This window comes from Oreochromis niloticus, linkage group LG4 (assembly GCF_001858045.2).
Source record: "Oreochromis niloticus isolate F11D_XX linkage group LG4, O_niloticus_UMD_NMBU, whole genome shotgun sequence".
Classification (NCBI taxonomy): Eukaryota; Metazoa; Chordata; class Actinopteri; order Cichliformes; family Cichlidae; genus Oreochromis; species Oreochromis niloticus.
In genome coordinates this window covers 24,251,327-24,269,189 of record NC_031969.2, presented here as the reverse complement: position 1 = coordinate 24,269,189, position 17,863 = coordinate 24,251,327, and the positions used below count along the sequence as shown (strand labels likewise).

Genomic DNA, 17,863 nt, shown 5'->3' with positions numbered 1-17,863 from the left:
TTTACTGATTGTCAAAACACTATTAAAATGTCATTTTACAATCGCATGCACATTCAGTAAGGCTGGTTTGTTGGCTTGAGTGTTTCGATAATTGCAACAATAACGCACATTGAATTATTTTTTTAAATGACACATTTCCACCAGCTCTTCAGTTAAACATTTAATAATCAATAGGTTTGGATATATCTAATATATCCATATGTTTTGTGATCATAAGAAAAGTTATTTAGATTTGAAAGTTTATTTCTGACAAAAAAAGCACTGGTACACAAAATTTAACAGCACGATAAGAAGTTTATTTCAAAATAATGGAATGACACTACAGTGGACAGAAACAGGCTCAAATAAACAGGTAGCACTGGAAGTTGGAAATTTAGATGATGCTACTGCAGTGAATGAGAAACTAATCATTGGAATTTATTCTTAATTGTTAACCAACACCAAGGTGAAGCTGCTCACAGCATGGCAACTTCATACTGCTGTAGTGACTGTGGTCCCTTGAGAATAACCTGCAAGATGGAGCACATACATGTTTATTTCAATGGCTTGTTTGCCTAAGTCGTGTCTTTGTTGTTATTAAAAAAAGGAAGAACAATTTAGTCACTGAACCCTAATGGTTTCATTCCTGAGGACTAAGCATCTGCAGCATGGATGCCTCCTAATTATTGCTTACATTCGAGATGGATGCCATGTTAATGTTAGAGGATGACACATTCAAGTTTTATTTTGCTGTACCAGATCAATTAGAGATGCACCGATGTAACTGGCAAACACCAGGATTGGCAGATACTCGCCTAATTTATAGCCACTAGCCAGTCAGTAACATTTATCTATAAATACAAACCAAAACTATTAAAAAAAAAGAAAAAACCCCCCCCTAAACTTCAGTATCAGCTACTGTCCAAATTTTTATTTTAATATTATTGGTGCATCTCTAATAAGAATCCCTATTACCATAAGATTAACCACGCTTCATAATTTGCAGCATTACATCACTTTCTATTTCAAGAAAAACTGTATCGGATATCTGTTTACCATTTACGACATCTGTGGGCTGCTTGCGAGCAAACTTATACTTTGATATCACTATATCGCTGTGATATGAAATGTGTGACAGTAACTGTGATTCAACAACAAACCCTAAATTACTTTCTAAAAATAAGAACTCATTTTACAATCAGATTAGAATCTGAGCAGGTAGCAATGTTTATACCTGTGACATCATTCAAACAGCCAGAAGCTCTAAAGTTCCAACTGTGTGCAGTAAAGGATGTATGCACTATTGTAAGAGTGCTGATGTGGAATACTGTAGCACTGTTTGCATTCATCTTACCCTTACAGGACATCATTAAGTTCTTGCCATTCATTAATTCTAACCCTCTTAATCACTACGATGAATTATTATGAACTTGCCTTTACCACCTGGATCTTGCTGCTGGCCTGCTCTTCTTCTAAAATGAAGCTTTACCTAATTGTTCCAAAAATTCTGAAATGCTAAACCTTCACACTGTACAACATTTTAATTTGGTTAAGCGAAGAAAATATGCCAGCTCTAAACAATGCTGGCCATAAGAAACATTTGATATATAAAAGGGATGGACAGGAAGACATGAAAGGAGGATGATATTGGTTTGCTACAAATACTAAGAAGTTGGGAGTTACTTACTAATCGAAAAGATCTAGAGTTCTTGGTGCTCATGACTCGATATTTCCAGGTTTGGGGGCTCCTGACAGATTGCAGGGCATGTAAACTCCATCAGGTACTCACAGCGACTAGGCTCTGAGGTAGACGTCACAACAGTTTCCTTCCCACATGTTAACTTAACCTAAAAGGAAAAACGACAAATTATATTATTTCTCTGTAAAATAACAGCAATTATTTAAGGTCAACTTAAGACAGAAAAGATTAAATGATGCCTGGCTGGGTGTCACTCACTGTGGTGGATCTGCTGGGGCCTTGCCAGCAACCTGTTCCATGTTCATACTTCATTACAGAATAGATGCTGTCCTCAGGACCAGCCCATTTCCCCCAGGATCTACACAAAGAAAATGGTGGCAAACACGGATGAGCAAAGACTCAAGCAAAGCCATGCGAAATAGAAAGAACAGATATTGTCTTACCCTAAGTTAGTTTCTGATCCACCAAACTTGGGTTTCTGGGTCACCCTGTTGAATGGACACAGTCTATAGATGTACCTGAAAGAAACAGACAAAATTAGACCTTTAGAAATATATATATAATAAATATTATATAAAGCATTAAAAAAAATAATACGTTTTTTTTTTGTTTTTTTTTTACAATACATACTCGCTTGTAGTCAACTCATAACACTGGCTATAGAGGTAGGCAAATTCAGAACTGGGTCCAAAGTCAAAAGAGATTTCCTTCTCAAGGTTCCTGAAACAAATACCAAATCCAAAATTAAACAGTCTTTATTTACAGGTTTCAATTACAATAACTCACTGATTGTGTTAAAAAAATAAAAATTAATGCAGCTGTTGAAATTTAAACTCTCATTACGTTAACAAAAGCTGATTGCATTACTGGCAAAGAGGCTTCTTCACATTCAGGCTGAGCACTTACCTGATCTGATCATCTACTTCCCGGAGAGCTCTCTCAGCCTCATCAAACTCATCCCTGGCTTTCTGAGCAGCTGGGAATCAGATGCACAGACTTCAAATATACACGTACAACAACCTCACAATAAACACACACAAACATACAAAAGGTCTGAGCAAATCACGACTTCCTCTTGATGCTTTCATAAGTAATGAACTTTGTGTCATAGAAAAGATACACAGCTGGGGAATTTAATTCTTTTTCTATACAATTTATTGCAAAACATAATGAATAATTCATTTCAAATTAGAACATTAAAATGCAAACTGACATGCTTCTACATCTGTGATGAGTCAAATACTTATTGCTCAGGACAGGATGAGTCACTCAGTTTTAAACGCATTCTTACCATCAATGAGGTTCTGCGTTTCTTGGTCATAGGGAGGCATAGCTCCTTCATCATCATCCTTCTTTTCTTCAGTCCTCGCTGTAGGAGGGATCTGCAAATCAAACATAAGTTAACTCCAAAAATAACTCTGACTCATCCAGCATAGGTTTGATGGAAAATTCAGTGAGCTGACCTTATACTCATGCTCATCGCGGTCATCATCTTCATCCTCTTCATCATCATCATCTTCATCCTCTGGTATATCATCGTCAGGGTACTGATCAGATTCGTTGTCAGAGACAGGCTCGTTTATTTCCTCACGCGAAGTTTCCTCTGGTGCTGGGGTGTCTGCGTTGGACTGATGCCAACAATATTTACATGAATTTCACATGAAATTTACTGTTTATTAAAAAAAAAAAAGAAGTATAGTGTCTTACCTCTGACATGTATTTTTCTTTGACGTTACTCCAGATAGATTCAAATGCTGCTGTGTCTACTTTATCCACTCCTCCCAACAGTCCCTATGCAAAACAAAGGAAATGTTCACATTTTGATGTGTGTCAGTTTCTAAAACCCAGTAAACTTTATCAGAAGACAAACAGAATCCATTTTACCTGCGCCTCTGCTTCTGTGAAGGAACCGTCTGCATCTGGGTCGAGCTCAGAATGAGACAAAAGCTCAGGCACTGACACACTGTGGCATACAAAAACATAAATTACTTGGATAAAGACAAATGCTACAAGAAATGCTAAATTACTTCAGAATAATGATCAGCCAAAGTATATATATTAAATAGCATGTCAACCCTTCGCTTCAAAGAGTTACAATCAATTCACGGTGTAGCTATTGTTACCAAAGTGGTCTCTATGGCATGTCACCAGCTGTTTAACCAGATATATTTTTCAGTTTGTTACGTGTTCCAACAATTCTGGAGGGTGCCAATACTCACAAACCATCTGCATCATCATCGAGTTCAAGAAACACCTCAGCCATTCTAGCGCTCTCTTTTTCTTTTTGAATGAGAGCTTTTTGATCTGGGGAAAAAGAAAAAGAATTACATATGGAAATTTAATTAACGACCTTGCTATGTGCTGCGAACGAGCCATACTTGCAACACAATCAGGCTCAAACAATATTTAATATTTAACTTAAATGACACTAGAGAACCTGTAATGTCATGCTCATTACAAACAGTAGATGGCGATATACTTTTAAAACTTAGTTTACCTTCCCAGGCCTTCAGATGGCGCTCTTTAGCTTCTCTCTCAGGCTGCTCTGCAGCCTCCTTTACTGTTCTCAGAGCCTCCACCTTTGCTTCCAGATCCTTCTTACTCCCCTGAACATCTCCAAGTTTGGCCTATTGAGAGAAAATTATAAAATATAACAATTTAACCTATACACAATAGCTGTGGAAAATATAAATAAATCACTCAAGAAGGCAAACGATACCCTAACATTGAAATCCAGAAAAATGTAAGTACTGAATGTAGCCCCAAAACAGGTCACATAGAAAGCTAGTCTATTGCATGTGTGTCACTAGTAACTTAGTTAAAACCTAAAAAACAAACAAAACAAAACAAAAAACCATATTTTGATACTTTAAATTATTTTGGTTTTGTTTTTTTTGCACAATTTGTCTAATATTTGGTTTCTGAATGTAAATGTGAGTTTGTAAGAGGTAACTGGTGTAAACATTTGCAAGTGTCTTTTGTTAGGCACCGGCATCTCTACATCAAAATGATTATGACTCTAAGGATTCATATTTCAGAGGCATACTGCAGGTTGTTTTGTCATTCAAACCTTCTTATCCTCTAGACCCCTGTTGGCTTCGTGGATGAGTTGTTGTTTTAGCAGAAAGCCTTCTTTTGCAATTTCAGCCATCTTCTGCAAGCTCTCTCTCTCTTTTCGCCCAAGCTCTCTGCAAGTTAAACATCATATAAAACATTCTGAATAAAAAACATCTACCAAAAACATTGAATATGTATATGCAAGTATAAGTGAAAGCAAAAATAGTTAATAAAGTTGTATAAATCCCACCTGCATGTGTTCTGACACGTAGCACCACTGTTGTACTCATCAGTTGTGTCACAGCAGTCTGCAGAAAAAAATTCAAGGTGTGAACGAAATCATAGCCACACAAAAGAACAGAAATAGTGGTCAGCATGATTTAAAAAAAATAAAATAATTTTTTTTTTTTTTTTACCGCAGATCCCATCATTGATGCGAGAAGAGGGGATGAAGGTTGGACGGAAACCTGCATTGGTGCAATGAAAGCTGCCGTTGGGACAAGCAGCAGTGCCTGAAAATAAACAGCACAAGTGCATTTAGCAGCAACTACTTAATTCAAACGTTCTATGAAAAGAGTAATCAGACTCCAGGATATACACACCTGGCTCATCAGAACCATCCTGGCAGTCACAGTAGTCATCATTTACTCTGTCAAACGGAATGGTCCGGGAGCCATCTAGGCACGTAAAGGGTTTGCCCTCTTCATAAAACTGCCGTTCTGTCGAGGTTTCAAGTTTATTTTATTAGTGCCATGAAAGCTCCGCATTACAAGAAGCTGACTACCAGAGGTTCGGTGAACTAATTGATGCGTTTTAGTCTTGTTTAAAGATATAAATGCTTACTTGACAAAGGGACACCGCGAGGACGCTGGACCTCCACCGCGGAGACTCCTACACTCAGCAACAGCAGGAGCAGAAACTGACAGGACATAATGACAGCCCACCGTGCAACGACACCGCGACCTATCGGTCATAAAAAATATACGGGTTAAACACAGCTTCAACAGCAAGCACACCAGGAGCCATAACTTTATAAACTACAAGGTGCCTGAGCTAACTGTATCGATTTTATATCCCGAGCTAACAAATCAATGCTAACTAGCACCTTTAGCTACCGCATTAACATATTACAAAATTAAAATGCTAATATAAAAACATCCTTCGAGTGTATTTCAATATCATAACGTCATATTACCTTTGGAATTCAACTAATGCGCTGAAGCCCAAACAGGACTTTATATTTTATCTTGTTTTCAAGAGAGCTAACAGCTAATCTCTGCCACTCAATACACCGCCTAGTTCCGTATCGACAAAGCTCATGCGCATGATCAGGTCCCCCCCACCCCCTCTGTCATGTTTCACTCTGATTGGACGACGCTCTTGTGTGGCTCCAGCGATTGGCGGAGAGCAGGAAGACCCTTTGCGCTTGTCTGAAGTGTAGAGGATTCTGGGGACGCAGCCATCTCGTGTCAGAGAGGTAGTCATCACTGTTTGCACTTTTACCAATATTTAACAATGGGGTAAATAACATTTAAACATATAGGCATTGATTTTCAACTTTCATAGCACATTCATAAATTTATATCAAAAATGTCCCTACGCAATAGCCTCTCTTTAAAACCACAGTACCGGATTTAATACAAATAGGAAATCTTATTTAAATATCGGTGTGTACATGTACCAACCTACTTGTACTAGACCAAACAGATCCAAATAGAGGTGCATTCCAAGGTTATAATACTTACCTAAGAGTACGTGAGGGGAAAAGGAACTACTGTAAATCTTTTAAAAACCAAAATGTAAACAACCTAAGCCACTCTGAAGTTTAACTGAAAATAAACCAAGCTGCAAGCTAAATTAAGATAAGCTACTGGATGACTGTGGAAAATGTGAAGAAGTCCATGGATTTTAAACTTTTAGCTGACCCCACCTCCATTGCCATTAATTGTAAACCAAATGAATTAAGTAAAAGTAAACAATTGAAAGGTTCCTGTTCCACTATTAATATAGAAATGTCTAGATGCCAGTACAAAAGCTTTAGAAGTGGGGTGACAGTGAGTTAAAAGCATTTTGGACAGATTGGAGGTGGTTAATAGATAACAGCCATGAAAATAGTCAAATGCAATAATCCAAGTGAGAGGAGATAAAGACAAGCAGGTCCAATTCATAAGAAAAATAATGAATGGTTCTCTTTATTTATTGTAATAGATGCAATAAATAAGAAATCTGGAGTTCTTAATTCTTTTTCTTTAGCTATATTTCTTAAATGAAAAAAAAAAAAGAGTGAATCAGACTTGATGTGAGCATCAAATGTCAAAGATGTGACAAAAAATGATCCCACGGTTCAGCGTGTTAGCTTTTACAATGGGTGAGAAACACCCCAAGCTCTGTCTGAGTTGGGCGGTAATGCTCACAAAAGCAAAAGTTAGACACGTTTTTGTCTGTGTTAAGCTGCATAGAGTTATTAAAAACCATTAATGCGAAGAAGAAAAACCTAGCAAACAGGAGAGTGGAGTTTGCATTTAATAGAAAAATCTTTCTTTATTTGTATTTTAACACACTTTACAGTACTGAACAGTGAAATAAAAGAAAAATATACTGATATACTATAATATTGTTTTATATATAGATGTTTGCTTATTAAATGCATTTATTCACAAAATGACACCTCAGCTCTGTCAAGAGGAAAAACTCTCATAAAAATAATATAATAAAAAATAACTTGGACACATTTTACACATTACAGCAACATCATTTACAAATATTACAATCATTTCATGTTTTTTTTTCCCTTGAATAACCTTTCTTACTCATGAACAAACACATGAATTAAAGCCCAGAGAAGTATTCTCAGAGGGAGTCAGTCTGTGACAACAATAACCTGACAGCAAACCCGATGGGAACCAGCTAAGTAGGCCACCATGGGATGGACATTTAGGCTATCAGGCTAGATAGTGATTAAAGTTACTAAGAAACCGAGGTGGTGACGGTGCTAGAAATGGCCAAGTCACATAAGGACACATTTATCTCCTTTAACTGTATCCTATGTGACTACCTCAACTTCCATTTGATCGCATTGGTCAAATGGGTTCAATCTCATCTGGACATTTAATCGAGAATGATTGCGTTGTTTGGTTATGCCTGCAGAGAGAGGTGAACACTAACTGCTTCACAATGAGGGTTTGTGGTTTGGCCCAGTGGAATATAATCAATAAGTGACTGCGAATGACCAAACCAGCAGCACACACTACCTGAAACACACCGTCTGCCTCGAAACCTGATGAAATAAAGTGCTGGTACGAATATATTTGATTCGAACAATAAATGTGAACAACTAAAAAGTGAAAAAAATAAAATAAAATAAAATAGGACAGCACGAGTGAGGAGAAAATATGTTTGAAGAATGGAAATATGAGGATGTGGCCTGCAGTGGTTCACTTAACAACTTTAAGTGGTTATTTGTTAATCATGATGATGCGGATAAATTTATAATTTACAATCCAATATTACATTATATACAAGAGTGGTAATGCTTATAGCTATAGTCATCAACACGTGATTCTTTTTCCAGACCATCCACCAGAATGATATAAAAATAAACTGTACACAAACTGTTCAAAGAAAACACTTCCCCTGGTTTTCTTCTCATCATTTAAAAAGAATGGCAGCAATCAATCACTTTAATAATTTCCTTAATAAGAAACAATTGCTACAGTATTGTGTTTGTATGGCAATTAAATATTGATGTTTTTATAGCTTATAACAGAACGAGAAGCCACAAAACAAAGCAACGTGTTGAAAGAAAAAGGCCAGTGCATATGGGAATCTTTTATTTGAGTAACTTCCCATTCCACTGGATGAAACAGCCTGTGTGTGGGGGGCCTCGCAGCTGTGCCCACGGGGCTTTTCTTACACCAGTCTGTGGTGGTGTCTTCAGATAAGCTGAGTTACTGACCTGCAGGAACTTGCTCTTACCTTCAAAAGAACCCCACTCGTGTTCTTTTGTTTGTTTATGTATTGAATTCATTTATACCCTGTGAGAAACAAACACCTGGACAAACTGCGGCCGGTTTGAGCTGTTGCCGATCGAATCCTGAACATCCGCTCGACGAGATGCGGCAATGCCAGTGAGTGAGCGACGATGAGTGTGACAACATCTTCCTCTTAAACCTACCAAACACCTCAACTCCCCTTTTCAATTCTTATTTCCCCCTCAATGCCTTCAGATAGCTATAATAAGATAGTCGTCGTGATTAGAAAACATCACATTCTTTACGTTGGTCCAAGCACAGCAACAACATAACAGCTAGTCGGCAGCAGTGTCTACCTTTTCCCTCCAAATGCAATGCTGGATACATTGTGTATAGACACACTGATACTCACAGAAATAAGCATACAGACGTGATATAAATATACTAGGATATCTATTGTATATCTTATAAATCTACATACTAGCAGGCATATATCCTGCATCTGACATTAAGGCAAAAAAGCATCAAACATAACAAGGATGATTAGGGACCGCTAGACCTCCTATTTGGCCACGTCATGCTTCTTTCCCCTGACATTCTGCCTCCCTGATTTTCTTATTCATCTGTCTTCCCTTGAATCACTTCACCCACTGAAGTTTCTCATCCTTTACTTTGGTGAGATTGGTTGTGTATGAGGAGACATGACCACGCAGTGCAAGTGGGCGTGAGATGGCGAGTAAAAAAATTTGTTCTGCTGATGAAATAATCCCGTGTCCCTTCAACGTATTCGGCAACTGTTAAATATAAAATAGGCAAAACGTATGCTTCAAAGCATCACATGGCTTATTCTCAGAAAGTTTAAAAAAAATATTCTAAAAATTAAAAAACAAAAGAACATAAGCTGGAAAGAGTCCACTGGTGGTTGTGGTGGTGGTAGTGATTGCTCTGCATTTAGAGTTCTGAGTTATTATATTACCAGAAGAGCAACAAAGGAAGACTTACAGCTGAAAACATATCACCACAGAAACTGTACGTGTGAGATACACACCACGATACCATGAACAGTAAAGAGAGAGAGATCTTCAACAAGAGACAATCAAAAATGATGACAAATTCAGACACTCCTGTCCCACAATGCATTGCTTCACGACAGCTCCTTTCAAGAAGCTGGTGTTTCAGAAAGGCACAGAGCCATCTTGCACCAGTAGCACTCTCCGCGTAAAGGGAAAAAGGGAGATATGGGACCCGATGGCCCCTTCGTCGCAGCATCTTCCTTTCCTTCTGTAGTTTTTCCTTCACCTCCTCCAACTCCGACGGGATTATCTTATTTTTCTTTCCGACAGAAATGGAAAAAAAAAGAAGTTACTCGGACGTGTAGCTTTTCTGAGGAGAACAGTTTCTATTGAGATTCTAATGAACATGAATTACTAATACTGACTGAACACTAGTTAATACTCCATTAAGGGATGGCTTTTTCCAAAGAGATTCATTACTTATCAGTGTCCCTCGAATAAATGCACACATACAAACATACAGTCCAGCGTGTGTTTCTGCCTCCCCCAAAAAAAGAAAGGACAGGGAATATGCGGAGCACACTTTTACTGCATGACTGCTGCATGCTCGCACACACATTGCATTGGTGGATTTCCTGCTCCTGTTTTTTTTTTTCTTTCTTTAAGTTGTGTGTTACTTCATGTGTGTTTATGTGTGTGCATTCTAGTCCCAGAGTGCTACACTGTCTTCAGTCGCCCACCATTAATGCTCTCCTAGATTCCTCTTAGTCTAAAGTTCACTGTGGAATCAGTCGAAAGACTTGTCGCCACTCCAAATCTACAGTTGCTGTGTAATTAACTTCTCTTTAAGCAATTTGTATTTATTCCCTTTTTGAAAAATATATTTAAAGGTGTGTATTGTCATTGCAGTCTTATTTGTTCTTGGTTTGGCCATTGAAAGGATGAACAAGATAATGTGTGCAAGTGAGGAGGGAGATACAGGAGCAAAACTCATGTATCGTCAGCTTGTGAAGAAGAATCCTCCTCTTCTTCTACAGGACTTGTGTCAGAAAGTCTGTCCTTGTCAGGCCCCCCACCCAACTGAGATTTCAGCTCCTCCTCCAAGTCCTCTTCTTCCATTGCCACCTCATCTTCTTCTTCTATTATATCCTCATTTTCCTCCTCTGCCATTATGTCTTCCTCTTCATCCTTTTTGCACTCATCCTCCCCGTGACTGCAGTCCTGTGCCACATGGTTTGGCGTTGGCTTGCCATCCTCGTCTTCCTGTTCCCTCTGTAAACTCTCTTCCAGAGTGAGCTGAAACTGAAACTTGTCTATGCACACGTTTAGATCCTTGTCGTCGTCCACAGGAGGTGGTGAGGGGCTTTGGGGAATAGTGCTCTGGTACCAGTCTCTGTTGTCCTCCAGAGTGTCCAAGATTTCCTGGGCGTCAGGGTGCACAAGATCCCCCCATGTCTCCCACAGCGGGTGGACAATGTAGTCAATAAAGCCCACCTACGTAAAGGAAAAAAAAGAAAAAGGCAATGACTGACATGACATAAGCTAGCACAGTGGTGTTTCTTCACTGCCTGCAAATCAGCATTAAAAATGTAGGAGGATGACTGCTGTGATCAGAGCTGATAAATCACTCTCTGCACTGTAGTTATCACTCCACCTACAGCATTAACAGTTATCCAGTTGCGTGCGGTCATAATCATACATGTGTGTATTTCACTGCTGCTCAATTACCTGACTTTTTTCCACAGATGCAGTGTGTTTATCGCACATGGGACTGATCTCCATCCCCCGCTCTCTCTCCTTGTCTCCCTGCCTGAAGAACTCCTCCATGATTCTCTCTGTCCATTGTCGATACACAGCCAGAGGCTTTGTGGGATTGCTCAGGTCAGCACAGTGCACCATGTTCCTCAATACCTACATATATACAAAATCATTTACCTCACATTATATTGTGAACGTACAAAGCTAGAAGTGTAGCGATTTGGACATTACTTTTATTGTTATTGCATAAATGGACAAGAATGTGATCGTGAAATGGAAACTGTGTCCATGACAGAAACAGGGCTTGAGCCCTTTGCAAGCATCTGTGCAGACATCATGCTAACACAAAGCTAGGCAAGAACCCAGAATGACATAATAGCTGAGTGGCTGCTGACCCCAGCCCAGCAGCCAGACCCTGAACTTCAACAGGTAACAAAAGCAATAAGCTTGCTGGCCTCTATTTAAACCTATGCAGTTGAATTACTGTGGCGATTCCTTTAAAGTATTTTTGGGCTCTTTATATGTGTGTCCTTGTTAGGGTAGGGATTTCTGTTGGTGTGTGGGACTGTAGCCTCAGGTTTATAAGTAATAGAAAAGTAAAGAGTAATGTGCAATACATTACCTTTTTTGAGTAATGGCCGTAACATTGATTAACACTATCCTGAAATCTGATAAGCATGAAGATTGTTTGCCCATAGTCTACTTTGTCCCTTTAAGTTGTTTAACATTTTGCATTTTAAATTGACAAAGCAACTGAAAAAAGGTGGCGCAAACCCAATGTTTTTATGACCTTTTTCACATTCATTCTCTTTTCCTTTCCTTTCTTCCACGAGTTGGTACAATTCTCCAAAGTCTCAGTAACTGCTCTTTCCTCCTTATTGATCTTGACAGCTACTAGGCAAAAATGTTCTTTATGTTTAAATCCTCAGAAAACATCATCCACTGCTTGCAGCTGAATTTAATTAACCTCTGTATCTAACCTCCCAATGAAAGGGTTGTAAAGATGTTATCATTTAATCCAGATGTCACCTGAGCTCTTCCTTTAACTGCCACTGTTAATGTCACCTGTTCTTTTGTGACATCTGACTGGAGCAGTGCAAATCACTTTGTTTCTCCAGTGGTGAGAAACTCCAGATTAGCTGTCCTTACCAAAACTCTTGACACATATAATAATACAATAAGTTGTTAGAATCTAGTCTTTCAGGATTCAAATACTTTTCGAATTAACACCGTTGTTTCGTCTTTGCTCAAAGACAGCTGATCAGCTGCTTTAGAAACTGTCAGCAACCACCATCACCTTGGCTGAGATATCTAGGGATGTTTAATTTCTGTCCCATTCACCACACTTATTAAAGCTCAGTTTCTTACTTTTATTGGTAAAACAGTAGGACAGTCAGGTCAAGATACACAGTTTACGTTTCCAGGTGGGTCAGATTCATGTATAAATTAGTAAAGGTAGATCTGGACATAGCTGTAACTCATCATTTTATTAAATGAGTCTTCATAACTGTCAGTCTGGATTGTAGACCTTGCAGGAGTTTGGTGTGTGAAGTATATTGTTCAACCAAGTAGCAACTTACAGCTCTGAAAGATGAAGTAATCATTCAAATGCCAAAAACTGCCACTTCAAAGGCTGGCTTCAAAACAGACAGTCCTCACAGGCTCCCATGTTAAAATGATTTACAGTAGAGCAGAAATAGGCATGTTTACTGCTTGGAACAAACACCAGTTTGGTCTCTGTTACAAATTTCTCTCATAATGATAACTGTGAGGATTTGGTAATTTAGAAAAAAACAAAAAACGTTAACATATAAAACTTGCATAATCAGAGGCGTGCCCGCTTTTACTGACAGGTTTAGGCCAATGCAAGCGGCTTTGCTTCTGCCATTTGAAAGTCACCGAACTAGAAGTCTCAACTGTGTCAACACTTTTAGGTGCTTCCTTAAATGTGAGTGCATTGCACTTTGGTAACCAAGCATGCTAGCATTACATGATGCCCTAGCACTCCACCATTGCATTCAGATACATCCCTTCTGCGCCAAAATAACAAGACTGCAACAGCCGTGGAGTCCAGCCTTGAAAACCAAAGCCCAGAAACTAATGGCTGTCTTTGTGGTGGCTACACGTGTGTTATACATGCACTTTAAGGGTTTAGTTTATTTAAAACAAAATGCCAGCTTCATATTTATTGTTTCCAAATTGTCTCCACCATTAAAAAACATTGTGGTGCCTAAACTAGCAACATACCACAATAACAGCAAACATGCAGGTTATACATAATTTACAAGCTGTGTAAAACAGAGGTCCCCAAGAACTTGTTCTTCCCAGCTCCCTGCTATGACTGATGTTTCATGTTGATCATACACTAACTTTCCTTACATCTACCTTATCCAATCCAGTGTTTATTTGAGCCACGTTCACTGTCTCATTATCTTTTATAACAATTTGAAATATTCCTCTCATTATTTGTTGATTGAAGTACTTTTAAATTAATTGAATAATTGTGGCTTACCTGTATTCGATCAGTGTAGTGGTCAAGCATCAGCACTCCAGAACTTGTCACTTTCTTAGTTTCCACCATAGTTTTGAGGTCTGCCAGCAAACTCATGTGTTTAGACATGTCTGTTGCCAAAACCTGAGAACAAAGTAGGTATGATTAGATTAGAGGAAAAAGAGACAAATAAAAAATAGAGAGGTCACAAATTAGGGGAGCACATGACGACAAGTGAGGAAGGTAGCTATAATTCATAATGAATATGTTGACACTCACCATGTCAATAACAAGTTTCCTAAGGCTCTGTCTTTGCCTCTTGGTAAGGTTCTGGAAGATGTCACAGTTGTCCTCATGAAGCAGCTTAAAACCCACAGCCAAGTGATGGTTCTCCAGCACAGACTCATCATTATACATCAGGGCTAACTCTGAGTCTGAGGAAGGCATCAAGCAACATTCAATATCAGTAAAAGAACAACAAAAACTCCTTTGAGAATTACTATTTTTTAAGGGTAAACTGTTGCATTTACAAATCAAAATGAGAAGTTACACTCTATATATGTATGTATATAAGTGTGTGTTGTATACTACGTTATATACATCATATAACACAAAACAATGAAAGCATATATAAAAATTCCTGCTTAGTTTTTGCTATCTGAATTATCCCCATTGTTAAATGAGAGACTTTTACAAACACATTATTATAGACATTATTGTACTGGTTTCTTTATAGCTACCCTCTCTTTGCTAGTAATTTGTTAGTGATGATTGCACATCACACATCAGGCATATTCAACAGATTCAACTTTTTTTTATGAACATTGTTTATGTTGTTTCATTTTTATTAAATTACGTGAGCGTGTTTGATGTCTTTCTAGTGCAAAGTAGTAACAGTAACACTGTGGGGGTTCCATGTGTCCTAAGCTACCCAGTCAGCACTCATGCCTAAACCCAATGTAGTTTTGGAGTATTCCCATCTATGCACCTATTTCCAGAACTTATTAAGGGATGCTGGAGCTTATGACAGCTGATTATGAGAGAAAAGTGAGGTCTGGCCCGTCTATTGTGGAGCTAATACAAACAGACAGGCAACTCTTCATGTTCAAATTCACCACTACTGCTAATTTGGAATCACCAGTCAACCAAACTTGCATGGCTTTGGAATGTGGGAGGAACCCAGAGTACCAAGAGAGAAGCCATGTAGCTACAGGGAGAACATGCAGGCTCCACACAGGAAGGTCCCAACCTATCCCCTTCTTTCTGACAGGGGACAGTCCTAACCAGTCCACCACCATGCTGCAGAACCCCAGGTTTTAAAGTATTTGAGAGCATGTGAGTGAGTGAGAACATGTTGTACCCAGACTATCTCCTGCTGTGTGATACACTACCAGTCAAAAGTTTGGACACACCTTCTATTTTTTACTGCTTTCTACACTGTAGATACAAACCAAAGACATCAAATATATTACGCAAGATATATGGAATTTTGTAGCAAAGAAAAAATGATAAATAACTTTTATATTATCTTATATTTTAGATTCCTCAAAGTAACCACCCTTTGCTTTGTTGACAGCGCTGCAAACCCTCATTCATTTGATTCATTTGTGGAATTTCTTGCCTTCTTAATGCGGTTGGGACCATCAGTTGTGTTGTGCAGAAGTCACGTTGGTACACAGTTGACAGCCCTATTTGACAACTTAGAATTCATATTATGGCAACAACCAATCAACTAAGGAAAGAGAAATGACAGTCCATCATTACTTTAAGAACTGAAGGTCAGTCAGTCTGGAAAATTGCTAAAACTTTGAATGTGTCTCCAAAAACCATCAAGCACTACGATGAAATTGGCACACATGAGGACCAGATTAGAGCCCAGATAAATACCACACAGAGTTCTAGTAGCAGACACATCTCTACATCAACTGTTCAGAGGAGACCAGGCAAATCAGGCCTTTATGGTCAAATAGCTCCTAAGAAACCACTACTAAAGAAAAGCAACAAGCAGAAGATATTTGTTTGGGCCAAGACACACAAGGAATGGACATTAGAACAGTGGAAATCTGTGCTTTGGTCTGATGGGTCCAAATTTGAGATCTTTGGTTCCACCTGCTGTGTCTTTGTGTGACGCAGAAAAAGTGAAGGGATGGTCTCAACATGCATGGTTCCCATCGTGAAGCATTGAGGAGGAGGTGTGCTTTGCTGGTGACACTGTTGGGAGTTTTTTTTGTTTCCTTCAGTGAGAATCTACAATGTAAATAGTCACGTGTCCAAAGTTTTGACTGGTAGTGTATGTGTGTAAAAGTTTAATCTCATTTTGACTCACTGGTGTTTATGAGGAATTGGTTTGACACTCCTGGATGGTCCACATCATGGATGGCGGCAGCAAATAATGCAGCTAGTATCTCTAGATCAGTGAATACAGCCTGTAAGAGAGAAACAAAGAGGGGAACACTTTGAAAAATAGTTTGCAGCTGTGTGGACTTCTTGTCATTGGCAGTTAAGTAGAGATACTTACATCTAAAGCTGGTGTGGACAGCAGTACATGAGTAGACTGAGTGACATCAGCAGCGTGGAGGCTGTTATGGTAGGCCACATTGGCATGATAGTGGTCCTCCAGGGTCATCACATAGGTGACAAACGTATCCACAGGGATCCGAAAGGTCTTCAGTAGATCTCTTTCCTGCAACCGGCGCAGTCCACAGGAGTCATGATCACAGTCATTCTACATGCTATTAGTTGCTGCACATTCCATTAAGACCGGCCTCTCACCTGGAAGATGGCATACATTATGCAGCTGAGGGGTCGATTATTAGAGAACTCTGCCACACGAAAGATATTAAGGCCCCACTTGTTCAAGTCGTTCAGCTCCTGAGAGCAAAGAGAAACACACATGTCACCAAACTGTCAGTGCTGCCAGTTCTTTAAGTGACAGTATTTGTGAAACATGGAACATGGAACATGATACATTGTGTGTTATACTTCATCACAGTAGAAAAGTTTATTTTAACACAACTCTACTATGGTCCAGTGTAGACATAATGTAATGATTGCTGTCAGTGTTTTGGAGTGAAATTCTCTTTACATGTTCTCACAGAAGACTATAGAATGCACACAGGAATTTAGTATTAGAATTAGATAAAAAATTACAATGTGCTGAGAAAGTAGGTTTCACTTCCTTTTACCCTGGCTAATGCATCCTCGTGTTCAGTCTTCACTCCGAAGCGAGGCAGGGCGGAGTTGGAAAGGCTGGAGCTGTGCGTGAGCTTCTTCACACCACTGATGTGACACATGGGCTTCTCCCTCTCCCTTATGGTGGGGGACGGGATCTCCACCTCGTTCTGCTTATCTGCAACGAGCAGAAGTCAGAGATCAGCTGCAGGTGAAGCTGCTAGAAAAGTTGGCAACAAGTGGGCGGCAGGTTTTCTTTACCTAGAAAGGTAGTGGAGATGTATTCTGACACTTGGTTCCCTGAGCGACTCATCTCTGACAAATGGGACAGCTCCCTGTTCAACATCCTTTTAAACTGAGAGGAGGGCAGACATTGACAGAAGTGAGTGACTTGAACAGTAGTTAGAACATAGAAGCATAAGACATGTGTTAGTGACATATCCAACTATATATTAACACTGTAATTTAGATTCCATTTGCACTGATATATAACAACAAAACATTCCTGTGATTCAAATATGAAAAAATAAATTATCACCCTCATTTGCTAAAGGGTGAGAAAATCAATTATGAATCATGCCTCCTCCTTTTCTCAGATGAGAACAGACTGTTCAATACCCCGACCCAGTGTGTTTGTACTCTGATTTCCAGAGATGTGCTGCAGTAATGTGGCATGTTTCTTTTATGTATTCTTTCCCATACAACTACAGTGTCAGCTGTGAAC

At 39.0% G+C, this 17,863-nt stretch overlaps 2 protein-coding genes and 1 long non-coding RNA gene across 8 annotated transcripts in view; 1 reads left to right on the top strand and 2 right to left on the bottom strand.

The window, feature by feature from the left end:
- Positions 1-274: 274 nt before the first annotated feature.
- Positions 275-6,083, bottom strand: prkcsh (PRKCSH beta subunit of glucosidase II). The gene is made up of 18 exons (XM_003442084.5): positions 5,931-6,083; positions 5,579-5,698; positions 5,338-5,454; positions 5,152-5,247; positions 4,986-5,043; positions 4,749-4,866; positions 4,176-4,305; positions 3,898-3,982; positions 3,563-3,641; positions 3,386-3,469; positions 3,142-3,306; positions 2,970-3,060; positions 2,585-2,654; positions 2,309-2,398; positions 2,122-2,196; positions 1,937-2,036; positions 1,667-1,826; positions 275-509 (listed from the first exon to the last, which is right to left on the bottom strand). Exons 2-17 carry the CDS (start codon positions 5,664-5,666, stop codon positions 1,680-1,682), a joined length of 1,593 nt encoding a protein of 530 aa, XP_003442132.1. The 5' UTR covers positions 5,667-5,698; positions 5,931-6,083; the 3' UTR covers positions 275-509; positions 1,667-1,679.
- A 3-nt stretch (positions 6,084-6,086) lies between these two features.
- LOC106097997 (uncharacterized) overlaps positions 6,087-17,863 on the top strand; it is a 32,193-nt gene continuing 20,416 nt past the window's right edge. For 2 of the 3 annotated variants that reach the window (XR_002061825.2, XR_002061824.2), the window contains exons 1-2: positions 6,087-6,212; positions 11,465-11,600. This is a non-coding gene — a long non-coding RNA (uncharacterized LOC106097997). Of the gene's footprint in view, positions 6,213-11,464; positions 11,601-11,772; positions 13,982-17,863 lie in introns of those variants that run through there. The other variant, XR_003219661.1, reaches the window with a different exon arrangement.
- pde4a (phosphodiesterase 4A, cAMP-specific) overlaps positions 7,858-17,863 on the bottom strand; it is a 48,338-nt gene continuing 38,332 nt past the window's right edge. For all 4 annotated transcript variants that reach the window (XM_025906339.1, XM_005468743.4, XM_003442200.5 and 1 more), the window contains 9 exons: positions 17,401-17,494; positions 17,154-17,317; positions 16,741-16,839; positions 16,487-16,651; positions 16,295-16,394; positions 14,248-14,402; positions 13,990-14,112; positions 11,448-11,630; positions 7,858-11,213 (listed from right to left, as the gene is read on the bottom strand). In XM_025906339.1, the coding sequence (XP_025762124.1) occupies positions 10,710-11,213; positions 11,448-11,630; positions 13,990-14,112; positions 14,248-14,402; positions 16,295-16,394; positions 16,487-16,651; positions 16,741-16,839; positions 17,154-17,317; positions 17,401-17,494 (1,587 nt within the window). In that variant the 3' untranslated portion in view covers positions 7,858-10,709. The remainder of the gene's footprint in view (positions 11,214-11,447; positions 11,631-13,989; positions 14,113-14,247; positions 14,403-16,294; positions 16,395-16,486; positions 16,652-16,740; positions 16,840-17,153; positions 17,318-17,400; positions 17,495-17,863) is intronic.